Genomic DNA, 12,763 nt, shown 5'->3' with positions numbered 1-12,763 from the left:
CTATCTAGATGGAAAATGTTGATGTAAAAAAACAAATAAACAAATAAAATTAACCCATCATATAAACACTGATGTTTACTTGTCAACATACCACTGGGCTGCCTAAAAAGAAATTTTTTTTCCCATTAAATCCAAACATGAAAATATTTTAAGTAACAAGTTGCGCACACTTGCGCACTATCATTTCAAGTCAAAAGTCATTCCCAAACACCAGGTCTCATTTTTGAAAAAAGAAGAACAGCAAATGCTGTCAATACAGGTCCAATAAATCATCACATCATAAAAAAATGTTTTGCGATCATGATCACAAACAAACAGTTTTCCTCTAAAGGAAATCTTTTTCTTTATTGCCCGTTAGGGAATATAACTCAATCTTTTTTGTACATAGTTCTTAAGGGGAAAAAATCTGAGGTTCAATTTTTTCTTTTTTTCTCAACTAGAAAATATCATCCAAAAAAAATTATAGTCACAAAATACATGAAATTTTATTTTTAATTATCCCAAAAAATAATAATGGAAAAATTAGGGGACAACCACTTTCAGTTATGTCTTCATATTCAGCTTCTTGACAGAATTGTTTTTAGGGTAAGGCAGTGGTCTTCACTTGTTCACAGACACGCAATAAAACACATAACAGAAAAAAACAACAACAAACAAACAGGAGAGTCAAAACTCCTTTTTATTCTGAAACTAAAAACATAATGTATAAAACATGCACTGAAATAGTAACATCAGCCAGAAACAGACCCCACTCAAAAAACAGGGAGAAGTCTTCAACTGTATGCACGTCTCCTTGCTTGTCTATCACTCACATCTATATGAAGCATCAATGATTGGAATGTAGACTGAATCAAAATGGACGGAATTACCTGCTAATAATCATTAAGTTTCAATACCAAAAGACTAAATACATACAGCATATCACACAATCATTTCGCACATAAATGCATATTGGATACATGAAACAAGAAACAGCAAAAAAACAAACAAAAACAAAAACCCCATGAATGAAAAAAGAAAAGAAAAAGAAAATTACCACACATATTTAATGTGCATAGAAACATGATAAAAGTTTTTTAAAAAATTACCAAACATACTCAACATACATAAAAAAGTGCAAACAAAAATGTGCTTGCTATCTAAGCTTAATCATTATTTTCAGCGTGAAATTGATTTTTTTTAAAAACATGTGAAATAAAATGTTCAAACGTAAGTATGATGAAATTTTAACAGAAAACTATAGCAAAACATGTCATCACCAAACCCTGTAAGCACAGCCATCACCATTTTTGTTATCAACCTAACCATGTCAAGTCGGATTCACAATCAAAAAAAAGGTAAACATTTAGTTAAGACAACAATACTATGGAAACATCTCAAACAATGAAATGAGTCTGTCAACAACAACAACAAAAAAAAAATATATATATATATATAAATCAACTAATCCAGAAGAGGATTCTTCAAAGGTGATAAGCATATCTCTGGAACTACACATGGGACATTTTTTTGACACAGTATTGATAACATTATCTGGTTTTCAGTAAACACTGCTCTCACTCTCTCTCAATGTACATGCAGAGATGCCAACCCCTGTCAAGTGTTTGAAGGAACAATCAGGAAATTTGGTAAAAACATTTTGAGTTTGGTAGGAACATTTGGACTCCAAGCAACATCAGCAAACATACATTTTTTCTACTATGCATAAAAACACTTGAGCCTACCTGCAACATAGCGTAATTGCTACGATTAAGATGACTGGTCTACTCGATGCTCTTTCAATGTAAACGCACATGATTAGCTGAGGATCATCACATGAGACCAATGTTAGCAGCGACTGCCCTGGCCTCATGATTGATAGGTCTAGTACGTCCGGGTAATATTATGACAGAAAAGCATATGACCGTGCTAGGAAGATGAAAATGAACTCATCAAAACAATTCTGACATTGGCACAATGTTGGAACAAACTGCAAGTGTAACAAAATACGGCAAAATCGTAACAGTTGTCATCTCTGTACATGTATATAATTTTTTCTGCGGAATAACTGTTTATCTCTGACATACACACAGGACGGATGGAAGCTGATCAGGTGGAATTTATTATCACAGCTGTTTGGTTTTGTGAGTGGAGTGGACACAGCAGTCAGTAAATGTCGACAGTCACATCATGTTCCCTCTATCACACATTTCTCAACAACTTTGTTTTGGTGTGGTGTAAAAACTAGAACCATCAGTAAATGTCATCAGTCAAACCATGTTCCCTCTATTACATACTTCTCAAATACTTTGTTTCAATGTGGTGTAAAAACTAGAACCACACTGACTATATATCACAGCTGAGGCAATGGACGGACTGGAAGAAACCAAATGGGATGAAGTAATTCATGCCAAGACGGTGTGTCTTATGAATGTTTCAAGTGGGGAGGAACTCCATTTAACCCTAGAGGCTGAGAGTGGATGGGATGGAGGAATTCATGCGAAGACGTTGCGTCATAAAAGTTCAGGATGGGGAGAAGCTCTAAACCTACAGGTTCAGTGAACCGCTGCTGGCCCAAACAAACCATGAGGAATCAACTATATTTCATAAAGTCAGATGCATTCTATTCTTTTTTTGTTTCCATTGATGCTCAACATTCACATCTGTCGTCTACAGCATCAAAAAATTTTGGACCCCTCTGGGCTGATGTTCTGTCATGATATATACTGATAAATCAGCCAACACAGGGGGTATGGGTTTTCGTTATTTCTTGACTTCAAAACATTTCCATACTTCTGTCTCATATTTGCTGAATTTTTCCACTGTCTGAATGACAGTTTTCACATCTGAATTTTGATATCTAAAAAAAAAAAAAAAAAAAAATCATAATAACAAGGTAGGGGAGGAGGGGCGTGAGCTGAATGCTGAAATATCGGCATGGTGAAACACACACTGAAACGCAAAGCAACTGTCACAATTTTACAGGTTATGTGCGCCTTAACATTCAATGACATTATTTACATAGAAAATACACATCTCCCTTTATAAAGCATCAATGAGTTTTCTACACAGCTGTCTCTTTGTTTTAATGTAAGCATAATTGTGTTGCTATCATACCACATTTCCATTCTATGAATTGATACAACTGGGTGTATATGTCACTATGTCTTTCATATAAAACGTTTCCATAATTCTGTCTCATTGTTGCTGAATCTTTCCACTGTTTGCATGACACTATCATCTTGAAAAACCCTACGAAAACAAGATGTGTGCCAATGCACATTCGTGTGTGGGGGACGGGGGAGAGTGGAGTAGGTGAGTTAAGGTTTGCAGGTGTGTATGTCTCATAAGTCTGTGCTAGAAACATCATAATGGTAATAATTTCCCCATCTTCCCTCCCTCATTCCTTAAAATCAAGGGCACACTCTACAAAAAAACTCAAAAAAAAAACCCTGTCATCCACACATTTCACAGACTACCAAACCTCAAAAGGGCCATCACTTTGGGACATCAAAAAATTATTTTATTCCCCTGTCTTCAAAAATTAGAATGATAAAAAGTAAGCCATTTCAGCATTCACAAATAAGCCATTTCAGCATTCAACACTCACCCCCACACCCCCAAAATGCCGAAAAGAAATACAAAAAAATACAAATCCCCCGCCAAAATCTAAATCTTTCAAACATCTTCATTCCCGGCTACTGAAAATACTTTGAAGAAATACTTAGGTAATCAATACAGAGACAAGCACAAACAACAAACAAAAAATCCCCGATCTTTCAAACCTCCCCTCTCTCTCTAATGCATCTCCTCACTGATTTCCCTTACGTCGCAGAATGGAGGTTGGGCCAGGGCTTCTGCCCCGCTGAAAACCAGGAGTGGACGTCGTCATCAAACCCCCGCGGAAGTTGGGCGACGAATGACGCAGCGGCGACCTCTTGCGACCCCCTGCGGAGTACCCTTCCATGTCCAGAGCGTCGCCAAGTTTCCGTGCCTCGTGCTCCATGAGAACAGGGTCGACGGCCAGGTCACGGGGTGGTGCGATGGGGGAGAGGGAGGTCTCGAAGGCTGAACGTGCGTCCAACAGGTCCTCTCTGGTCCGCGGGGCTTTGGTGGAGATGTTGATCTGTCGGCGTCGCAGCTCCTGGGACAGCTGGTCCTTCAGCGTGTGGATCTAGGAGGGAGGAAAACGCACAGTGTGCAGACAGTGTAAACACAACCATGCTTTTCAGCCGACAAGGCGCTGCTGCAGCACACTACATCACACCTCCTTAACATAAAGAAAAAAATTGACGGGCACAATAGCGAAGTGGATAAAGCGTTGGACTTTCAATCTGAGGGTCCTGGGTTCAAATCTCGGTAACGGCGCCTGGTGGAGTAAAAGGTGGAGATTTTTCCTCTCTCCAGGGGAGTTTGTTGCACAAGAAAGCGTCTTAACCATTCTGCCACCTTCCTCTCACTCCATAGTTAACTAGAAAACAAACAATAATAATAATGGACATTTTTATAGCACATTTCTCCAGAAATACTGCTCAAAGCGCTTCACATTTTGTTCCCCACTCACATCTTCCCCTATCAATACCCTCCCCCCACCCATCCCCCCAACACACACAAACACGAGCCAGAATACACTCACGCAAACTGAACATTGGAAACCACCCACCCGCCCACCCACCCACCCATCCCTGCAACACGCACTCTAGGCACTCACACGATTGCACAGACACTCGCTAACACCCTGCCACACACACACATGGCAAACGGGCTTCTCCACAATAAAGCATCCATTCAAGACCAAAGAGTGTAGAGTGATGGCCTAGAGGTAACGCGTCCGCCTAGGAAGCGAGAGAATCTGAGCGCGCTTGTTCGAATCACGGCTCAGCCGCCGATATTTTCTCCCCCTCCACAAGACCTTGAGTGGTGGTCTGGACGCAAGTCATTCGGATGAGACAATAAACCAAGGTCCCGTGTGCAGCATGCACTTAGCGCACGTAAAAGAACCCACAGCAACAAAAGGGTTGTTCCTGGCAAAATTCTGCAGAAAAATCCACTTCGATAGGCAAAACAAATAAAACTGCGCGCAGGAAAAAATACCAAAAAATGGGTGGCGCTGTAGTGTAGCGACGCGCTCTCCTTGGGGACAGCAGCCTGAATTTCACACAGAGAAATCTGTTGTGATAAAAAAAAAGATACCAATACAAATACAAATCATACCAAGACCAGCACTGAAAAGAAGAAAAGAAAAAAAACAGGACTGCTACATAGAAGAAAAGAAACAAGTGAGGCAAGGCCTTCAAGACTCACTTGTGATACACTTTAAAAAAAAAAAATCCAAGCTTTTTATATATTGAGTATAATTTCAAAATGTAATGTTTAAGATGAGAAAGATCAGTTCAAAGCAAATTAAGTACCCTAGCATTAATTACAGAGTATTTTCCCTTTTTTACTATCTGCACCAAAACGTTTGCAAAATAAATAAAACTTCCATGCTTAGCAAAAGAAGTTCCTGTTTGAACAAAAAATGATAATAATGACTGCTCTTGTTGTTGGGTCAGAACAGAATATCAGATCAAAGTGCCCAGTTTAGAGAATACAAAAAATATAAATATAACAGTAAATGCAGTTTGCATATAATTAGGCTTCATTTTTTATTTTTTTGTGCCCATCCCAGAGATGCAATATTGTTTTAAACAAGATGACAGGAAAGAACTGAATTTTTCCTATTTTTATGCCTAATTTGGTGTCAAATGACAAAGTATTTGCAGAGAAAATGTCAATGTTAAAGTTTACCACGGACACACAGACACACACACACAGACAACCGAACACCGGGTTAAAACATAGACTCACTTTGTTTACACAAGTGAGTCAAAAAACCCAGGACTGCTGCACCCTGTAGGCCTCACCTGCTCCTCCAGGCCCTTGACTTTCTGGCGGTGTGTGCGTTCCCTGGCCTCCAGAAGTTTCTCTGCCTGGATCTGGTTGCTGCGCAGTCTGTCAGTCTCCATCTCTGTCTCTGCTCTGTGGCGTGTGTTCAGGTCCACCAGTCTGTTGACATGACAATACATGTTGTTAGTGTGTGTGTGTGTGTGTGTGTGTGTGGATACTGTGCAGTCTGTCAGTCTCCATCTCTGTCTCCGCTCTGTGGTGTGTGGGGTGTGTGTGTCTGTGTGTGTGTGTGTGCGTGTGTGTGTGTGTCTGTGTGTGTGTATGTGTGTGTGTGTGATGTGTGTGTGTGCTTGAGTGTACACAATGGTACACACAAACACACACACACACATAATCATACATACACAAACACACTGGTTCATACACATATACACACACACACTCACACACAAAGACTCCCCATCCAAACCCCCACCCCACCCAAACACACTACCTCTGGGCATGTCTCTGTTCGGCGTCAGCCAGCTGTGTCTGAAGCTGGTGCAGCACACACACACACATGCACACACACACACATGCACACACACACACACCCCAACCCCCCACCCCACCCCCACCCCCCCACACACACAAAGACACCCACCCACCCACACCCCCCCATGACCTCCCCCCACCCCCCCGACACCCACACTACCTTAGAAACTGGTAAAGTACACACACACACACACACACAAAGACATACCCCCCCTCTCTCCTCCCCCCCACCAAAGCTGGTGCAGCAAAAACACACACACACACACCCACACACAAACACCCACACACACACCCACGCACACACACACAAACACCCACACACACACCCACACACACACATACACCCACACACACTACCTCTGGGCGTGTCTCTGTTCGGTGTCAGCCAGCTGTGTCTGAAGCTGGTGCAGTACACACACACACACCCCCCACCACACACAAAGACACCCACCCACACCCACTCCATGCCGTCCCGCCAGCCCCCCACCCACCCCTCCCAACACCCACATCCACACTACCTCTGAAGATGGTGAAGCACACACACACACACAAAGACATACCCCCCCTCTTCCCCACCCCCCCCCCCTCACATCCACCTCCCCACCCCCAGCCCCCACCGAAGCTGGTGCAGCAAACGCACGCACGCACACACACACACACACACACACACACACCCACGCACACACACACCCACACACACCCACGCACACACACAAACACACACATACACCCACACACACTACCTCTGGGCGTGTCTCTGTTCGGCGTCAGCCAGCTGTGCCTGAAGCTGGTGCAGTACACACACACACACACACACACGCACACACACACACACACACAAACACCCACACACACACCCATGCACACACACACACACACACACACACACACACACACACACACACACACTACCTCTGGGCGTGTCTCTGCTCGGCGTCAGCCAGCTGTGCCTGAAGCTGGTGCAGCTGCATCTTGAGTTCTGCGTTGTCCTCCTCCAGCCGCTGGACGATGCGGTCAAAGTTGCTTCGGTCGTTCAGCGTCTTGGTGGCCATCTCCTCCGTCCTCAGCTTCTCCCTCTCCACCTGGGGCACACACAACTTTCTTTTTATTGATTTATTTTGTGTGTGTGTGTGTGTGTGTGTGTATTCGTTCTTTTGCTTATCGTCTATCCACATTTGTGATTTTAGATGAATATTCATTATCTTCCCCACCCACCCGTGCCTTAAATCATCACTACTTTCCCTGTTCCTCTCTCCTCAATTAACTTTAAAAAAGGAGGAGTTTGTATTATACTCCATGTTTGGTGTCATATACTGTACCATGTCAAACTGATGCAAACTAGGCCTATCGGTTTGCTCTGCTTGGCCAAATTTTGCGCGGCTAACAGTGAAAAGACGCCCCTTCTTGCCCGGTCCGCTCTTAGCCAATCAAACACCTCTAAAAGCTATAAGCACTGAATCATTCCTTTGGCCAAGGCTCTCCACGCCATCTTGTCAGGTTTTCGCTCTGTCTCGTCTTACGTTTTTTTGGCTATTAAGCGTGTTCATTTGACCTTGTTTTGCTGCATGCGGCAAAAAAATTTTTTTCATAATTTTTTAATGAAAAGGAAGAAGAACATAAACGAAATAAAATAAACTAACTAGTCAACCAGTAGAATCACAACAAAGAGCCAAATGGGCTCCAAATTAAACTCTGATTTCAAACACGTTGATTATCACATAAGACATTTCTAATGGAAGCAGATGGAACTGCAGATTTTGTAAATGACATATGTAAATATGGTTTTAACTGTTCACAATTATGGGTGATATGCATGGGGGGTAATTTCACTGCCGCAAATGCAACTCACATTTGAAGTATATTTTGTTTTTATGGCATCCAGTCGTAGTGTGTGTGTTTGCGTGCGTGTGCTGCTGCCCCATCTTCTGCCCTGTTTCAGTGGCAGTACTCCCACTCCCCTCATTTCAAGTCCCCCCATCTTCTGCACCCTTTCAGTGGCTTTACTCCCACACGCCTGTATTATCAGTGGTTTCTCCAATGCAACGGGAAATCATTTACAGCTTAGTCTTTTCGGGTGACGAATGACCCAGCAGTGACCTCTTGCGACCCCTGGCAGAGTACCCTTCCACGTGCAGAGCACTGCTAAATTTCCGTGCCTTGTGCTCCAGAACTGGGTTGACTGCCAGGTCCTCAAACGAGGAGACAAAAATTGCACTGGCTCTTAGTGCTGCAGCCATGCGGGCTAGTTGGTCTTTGGGAATGATCCGAATGCCGACTGTACTAAAAACTTTCTTGGCTGAGAGAATGGGGATGTAACTTGGGTGAGTCTCTCCACTATAATCATATTCTGGCTCGGATAGTCGGGACAGCAGTTGCCTCCTCTGTTGTTCTGATGGTCATAGGCGGACACGACTGACTACCATACTCCCACACATGACCCCCCATACATGACAACACACAGGTTCTTCTGTTTCTAATGGATGCAATCACATCAATGACTGATGGCCTATCATTTAATCATAAACTGTCACTGATGTGATGGCATCCATCACACTGTCACAGTCCCTGCTTCAGCAGTCCACTAGAAACCATCAACATTAGGTCATAGGAGGCCACACACCAGAGGCCAAGAAACCATCAACGTTAGGTCATAGGAGGCCACACACCAGAGGCCAAGAAACCATCAACTTTCGGTTATAGGAGGCCACACACCAGAGGCCAAGAAACCATCAACGTTAGGTCATAGGAGGCCACACACCAAAGGCTAAGAAACCATCGATGTTAGGTCATAGGAGGCCACACACCAAAGGCTAAGAAACCATCAACGTTAGGTCATAGGAGGCCACACACCAAAGGCTAAGAAACCATCAATGTTAGGTCACTAGGAGGCCACACACCAAAGGCTAAGAAACCATCGATGTTAGGTCACCAGGAGGCCACACACCAAAAGCTAAGAAACCATCGATGTTAGGTCACTAGGACACACACCAAAGGCTAAGAAACCATCGATGTTAGGTCACTAGGAGGCCACACACCAAAGGCTAAGAAACCATCGATGTTAGGTCACTAGGAGGCCACACACCAAAGGCTAAGAAACCATCAACGTTAGGTCATAGGAGGCCACACACCAAAGGCTAAGAAACCATTGATGTTAGGTCACTAGGAAGCCACACACCAGAGGCCTGTGTTACAAAGGCCAGTGACATGTTTCAACCATCGCTGTAAGTCACAGGTCTTAATAAAACGTCCCAGTCGTGATTTTCCTTTGATTACTGTCAGGTTTTCAGCTACCTCCATGTAATTTTAACTATTTTTGGAATAAAGCATGGCCCCAAATCCATACTATAAAAAAAAATGCTTATTTTTTTCAATAAACAAAAGAGTAAAAAAGATATGTAAAAACTCCCAATACATCATGGGTCCAGACAGACCCATACTCTCAAAGAAGAAACCACAGGTCTTGAGAGACCGTGACATATACTAAACTTTCTTCCTTTAAAGAAAAAAAGAAAACAATTCCTGGGTACCCATGACCTATGGCACGCAAAAGCTTAAGCTACAAACTCTGATGGTTAAAGAGGAGGCCACAGCCAAATACTACAACAACAACAAAAAGTTAAAAAATCGGAAAATGTTCAAAAAAGGAAAAGAAATAAAACAACACAAAAACAAATTCAATTTAAATAATCATACCTTGTCCAGTGTTTTCAGAGAGGGTTCTACTCCGGAGTTTAAAGAGGGCATTGCAAAATACTGAATAAAATCTGATAACACCCACAAAAAAGGTAGAAGATGAAAAAAAAACCCAGTAAAATAATAAAATAAAATAAAACATAATAAATCAAACCAAATAAATAAAACATCGTACCTTGTCCAGTGTTTTGCAAAGAGAGATCTACTCTGAGGGCATTACCAAATACTGAATATAATCAGACAACACCCACAAAAAACAAGAGAGGCAAGGCCTTCAAGACTCACTTGTGATAAATTAAGTCCCCTAGCATTAATTACAGAGTAATTTCCCTTTTTTACTATCTGCACCAAAATGTTTGCAAAATAAATAAAAATTCCATGCTTAGCAAAAGAAGTTCCTGTTTGAACAAAAAATGATAATAATGACTCCTCTTCTTGTTGTGTCAGAATAAGAGAGAATACAAAAAATATAAATATAACAGTAAATGCAGTTTGCATATAATTAGGCTTCTTTTTTATTTTTTTGTGCCCATCCCAGAGGTGCAATATTGTTTTAAACAAGATGACTGGAAAGAACTGAATTTTTCCTATTTTTATGCCAAATTTGGCGTCAACTGACAAAGTATTTGCAGAAAAAATGTCAATGTTAAAGTTTACCACGGACACACAGACACACGGACACACAGACACACACACACACACAGACAACCGAACACCGGGTTAAAACATAGACTCACTTTGTTTACACAAGTGAGTCAAAAAGGAAGAGGAGGAAATAAAACAGTAAAACAATAAAAAAAAAATTTTTTTTTTTTTTTTTTGAAGATAAAATGAAATAAAACAAAACAAAAAATCTGACCTTGTCCAGCGTTTTGCGCAGAGCACTCTTGTCCTTCTCCAGGCGGACAGAAGACCTCTCCGCCTCCTTCTTCTCGTTCTCCATGGCGGAGAGAGTGCGGGACAGGGCGGAGACTTGCTCCACCAGCGACTGTTTCTCCGCCTGGATCTTCTGCAGTCGCTGACTCAGCTCCTGTTCTGTTTCCTGGCGCTGGACCAGCAGCTGTGGGGACAGGGGTGTGTCTCATTTAGTTTTTTTTCATTCAGTGTCAATCTCTCATTACCATGTGTTTCTCATGATGTTTCTTTTTTTTAACAAGAGAAATGGTAGTGTCCCTGTGCAGAATCAATCTTCCGTTTTTCTGAATGTGTGTTTTCGGTGTGTGTGATTACAAGTGCTTGCACACATTCGTGACATGGAAGCATGTGCAACCCTTAGTATGGATGTGTGTGTGTGTGTGTGTGTGTGTGTGTGCAAGCATGCATGAGTGTGTGTGTGTGTGTGGAGTGTGTGTGTGCATGTGTGTGTGAAGGCATGCTCGAGTGAGTGTGTGCGGTGGATGTGTATGTGTCCATGTGTGTGTGTGTGTGTGTGTGTGTGCACGCGTACGTGCGTGCATGCATTCATGCATGCATGTGTGTGTATGTGTGTGTGTGTGTGTGTGCGTCTGTGTGTATGTGTGTGTGTGTGTACTTGAGCATGTGTGCATGTGTGTGTGGTCAATCCTGCCACCTACTTTGAGAGTCAAATCACAGTCCTTTACACAAAAGACCCAAAACTGTAAACGAATTCCAACAGCAGTGGAGCGACACACCCTAGACGTGTCAGACAAGGCAGAGAACTCACGTTGTTGGACTGACGGATCTGCCCCTCCAGTTCTGCGCCCCTGACTTCAGCCTCTGACACCTCCTCCTGCAGGGACTGGAGCCGCTCGATCAGGGCGTGGTTCTGCTTCTTCGCTTCGTTCAGCGCTTGTCTGAAACAACAATCATATCATGCAAGTGTCTGTATCTTTCGGGACTGGTGACCACCGTGATATCGTCATGACCGGAAGCATAGAGCACAGCCCTGTCACACTGTCCCAATGGACCTCCATAGCAACATCACCATCTACAATATCCTCTTCCTTCACTATCTTTTTTTTTTTTTTTTTTTTAAATCCCATTATCATCATTGACGGGCACATAAGCCGAGTGGTTAAAGCGCTGGACTTTCAATCTGAGGGTCCTGGGTTTGAATCTAGGTAACGGCGCCTGGTGGGTAAAGGGTGGGGATTTTTCCAATCTCCCACATCAACATATGTACAGACCTGCTTGTGCATGAACCCCCTTCATGTGTATGCACAAGCAGAAGATCAAATACACACGTTAAAGATCCTGTAATCCATGTCAGCATTTGGTTGGTTATGGAAACAAGAACATACCAAGCATGCACACCCCCGAAAATGGAGTATGGCTACTTACATGGCAGGGTTAAAACAGCCATACACGTAAAAGCCCACTCATGCACATATGAGTGAATGTTGGAGTTGCAGCCCATGAATGATGAAGAATTCATTATCAACATTACCTTTCCATCATTATCATGAGCAGCAGCAGCCGTAGCAGAAGTAGTAGTTGGTAGTAACAGTAGTAGTATCAATATTACCATCATTATTATTATCATCACTATCATCATCTCTCACCTGGTGACGTCCAGCCTCTCCTGCAGAACACACCTGTCCTGCTCGCTGTTCTTCAGGGCTCTCTGCATGTGGGCCACGCGGTCCTGCAGTTCGTTGATCACCGCGTTGCTGTCTGTCAGTGACAGGTTCAGAGCTTGTACCTGCCA

The 12,763-nt window shown here is 42.8% G+C and overlaps 1 protein-coding gene across 3 annotated transcripts in view; it reads right to left on the bottom strand.

Annotated features, from left to right (window-relative positions):
- Window positions 1-1,081: 1,081 nt before the first annotated feature.
- LOC143301725 (uncharacterized) overlaps window positions 1,082-12,763 on the bottom strand; it is an 87,924-nt gene continuing 76,242 nt past the window's right edge. For all 3 annotated transcript variants that reach the window (XM_076616111.1, XM_076616113.1, XM_076616112.1), the window contains exons 30-35: window positions 12,618-12,757; window positions 11,780-11,909; window positions 10,955-11,155; window positions 7,315-7,484; window positions 5,886-6,027; window positions 1,082-4,153 (exon numbers count right to left, since the gene is read on the bottom strand). In XM_076616111.1, the coding sequence (XP_076472226.1) occupies window positions 3,791-4,153; window positions 5,886-6,027; window positions 7,315-7,484; window positions 10,955-11,155; window positions 11,780-11,909; window positions 12,618-12,757 (1,146 nt within the window). In that variant the 3' untranslated portion in view covers window positions 1,082-3,790. The remainder of the gene's footprint in view (window positions 4,154-5,885; window positions 6,028-7,314; window positions 7,485-10,954; window positions 11,156-11,779; window positions 11,910-12,617; window positions 12,758-12,763) is intronic.

This window comes from Babylonia areolata, chromosome 28 (assembly GCF_041734735.1).
Source record: "Babylonia areolata isolate BAREFJ2019XMU chromosome 28, ASM4173473v1, whole genome shotgun sequence".
Lineage (NCBI taxonomy): Eukaryota > Metazoa > Mollusca > Gastropoda > Neogastropoda > Buccinidae > Babylonia > Babylonia areolata.
This window is presented reverse-complemented; position numbering and strand designations above follow the sequence as displayed.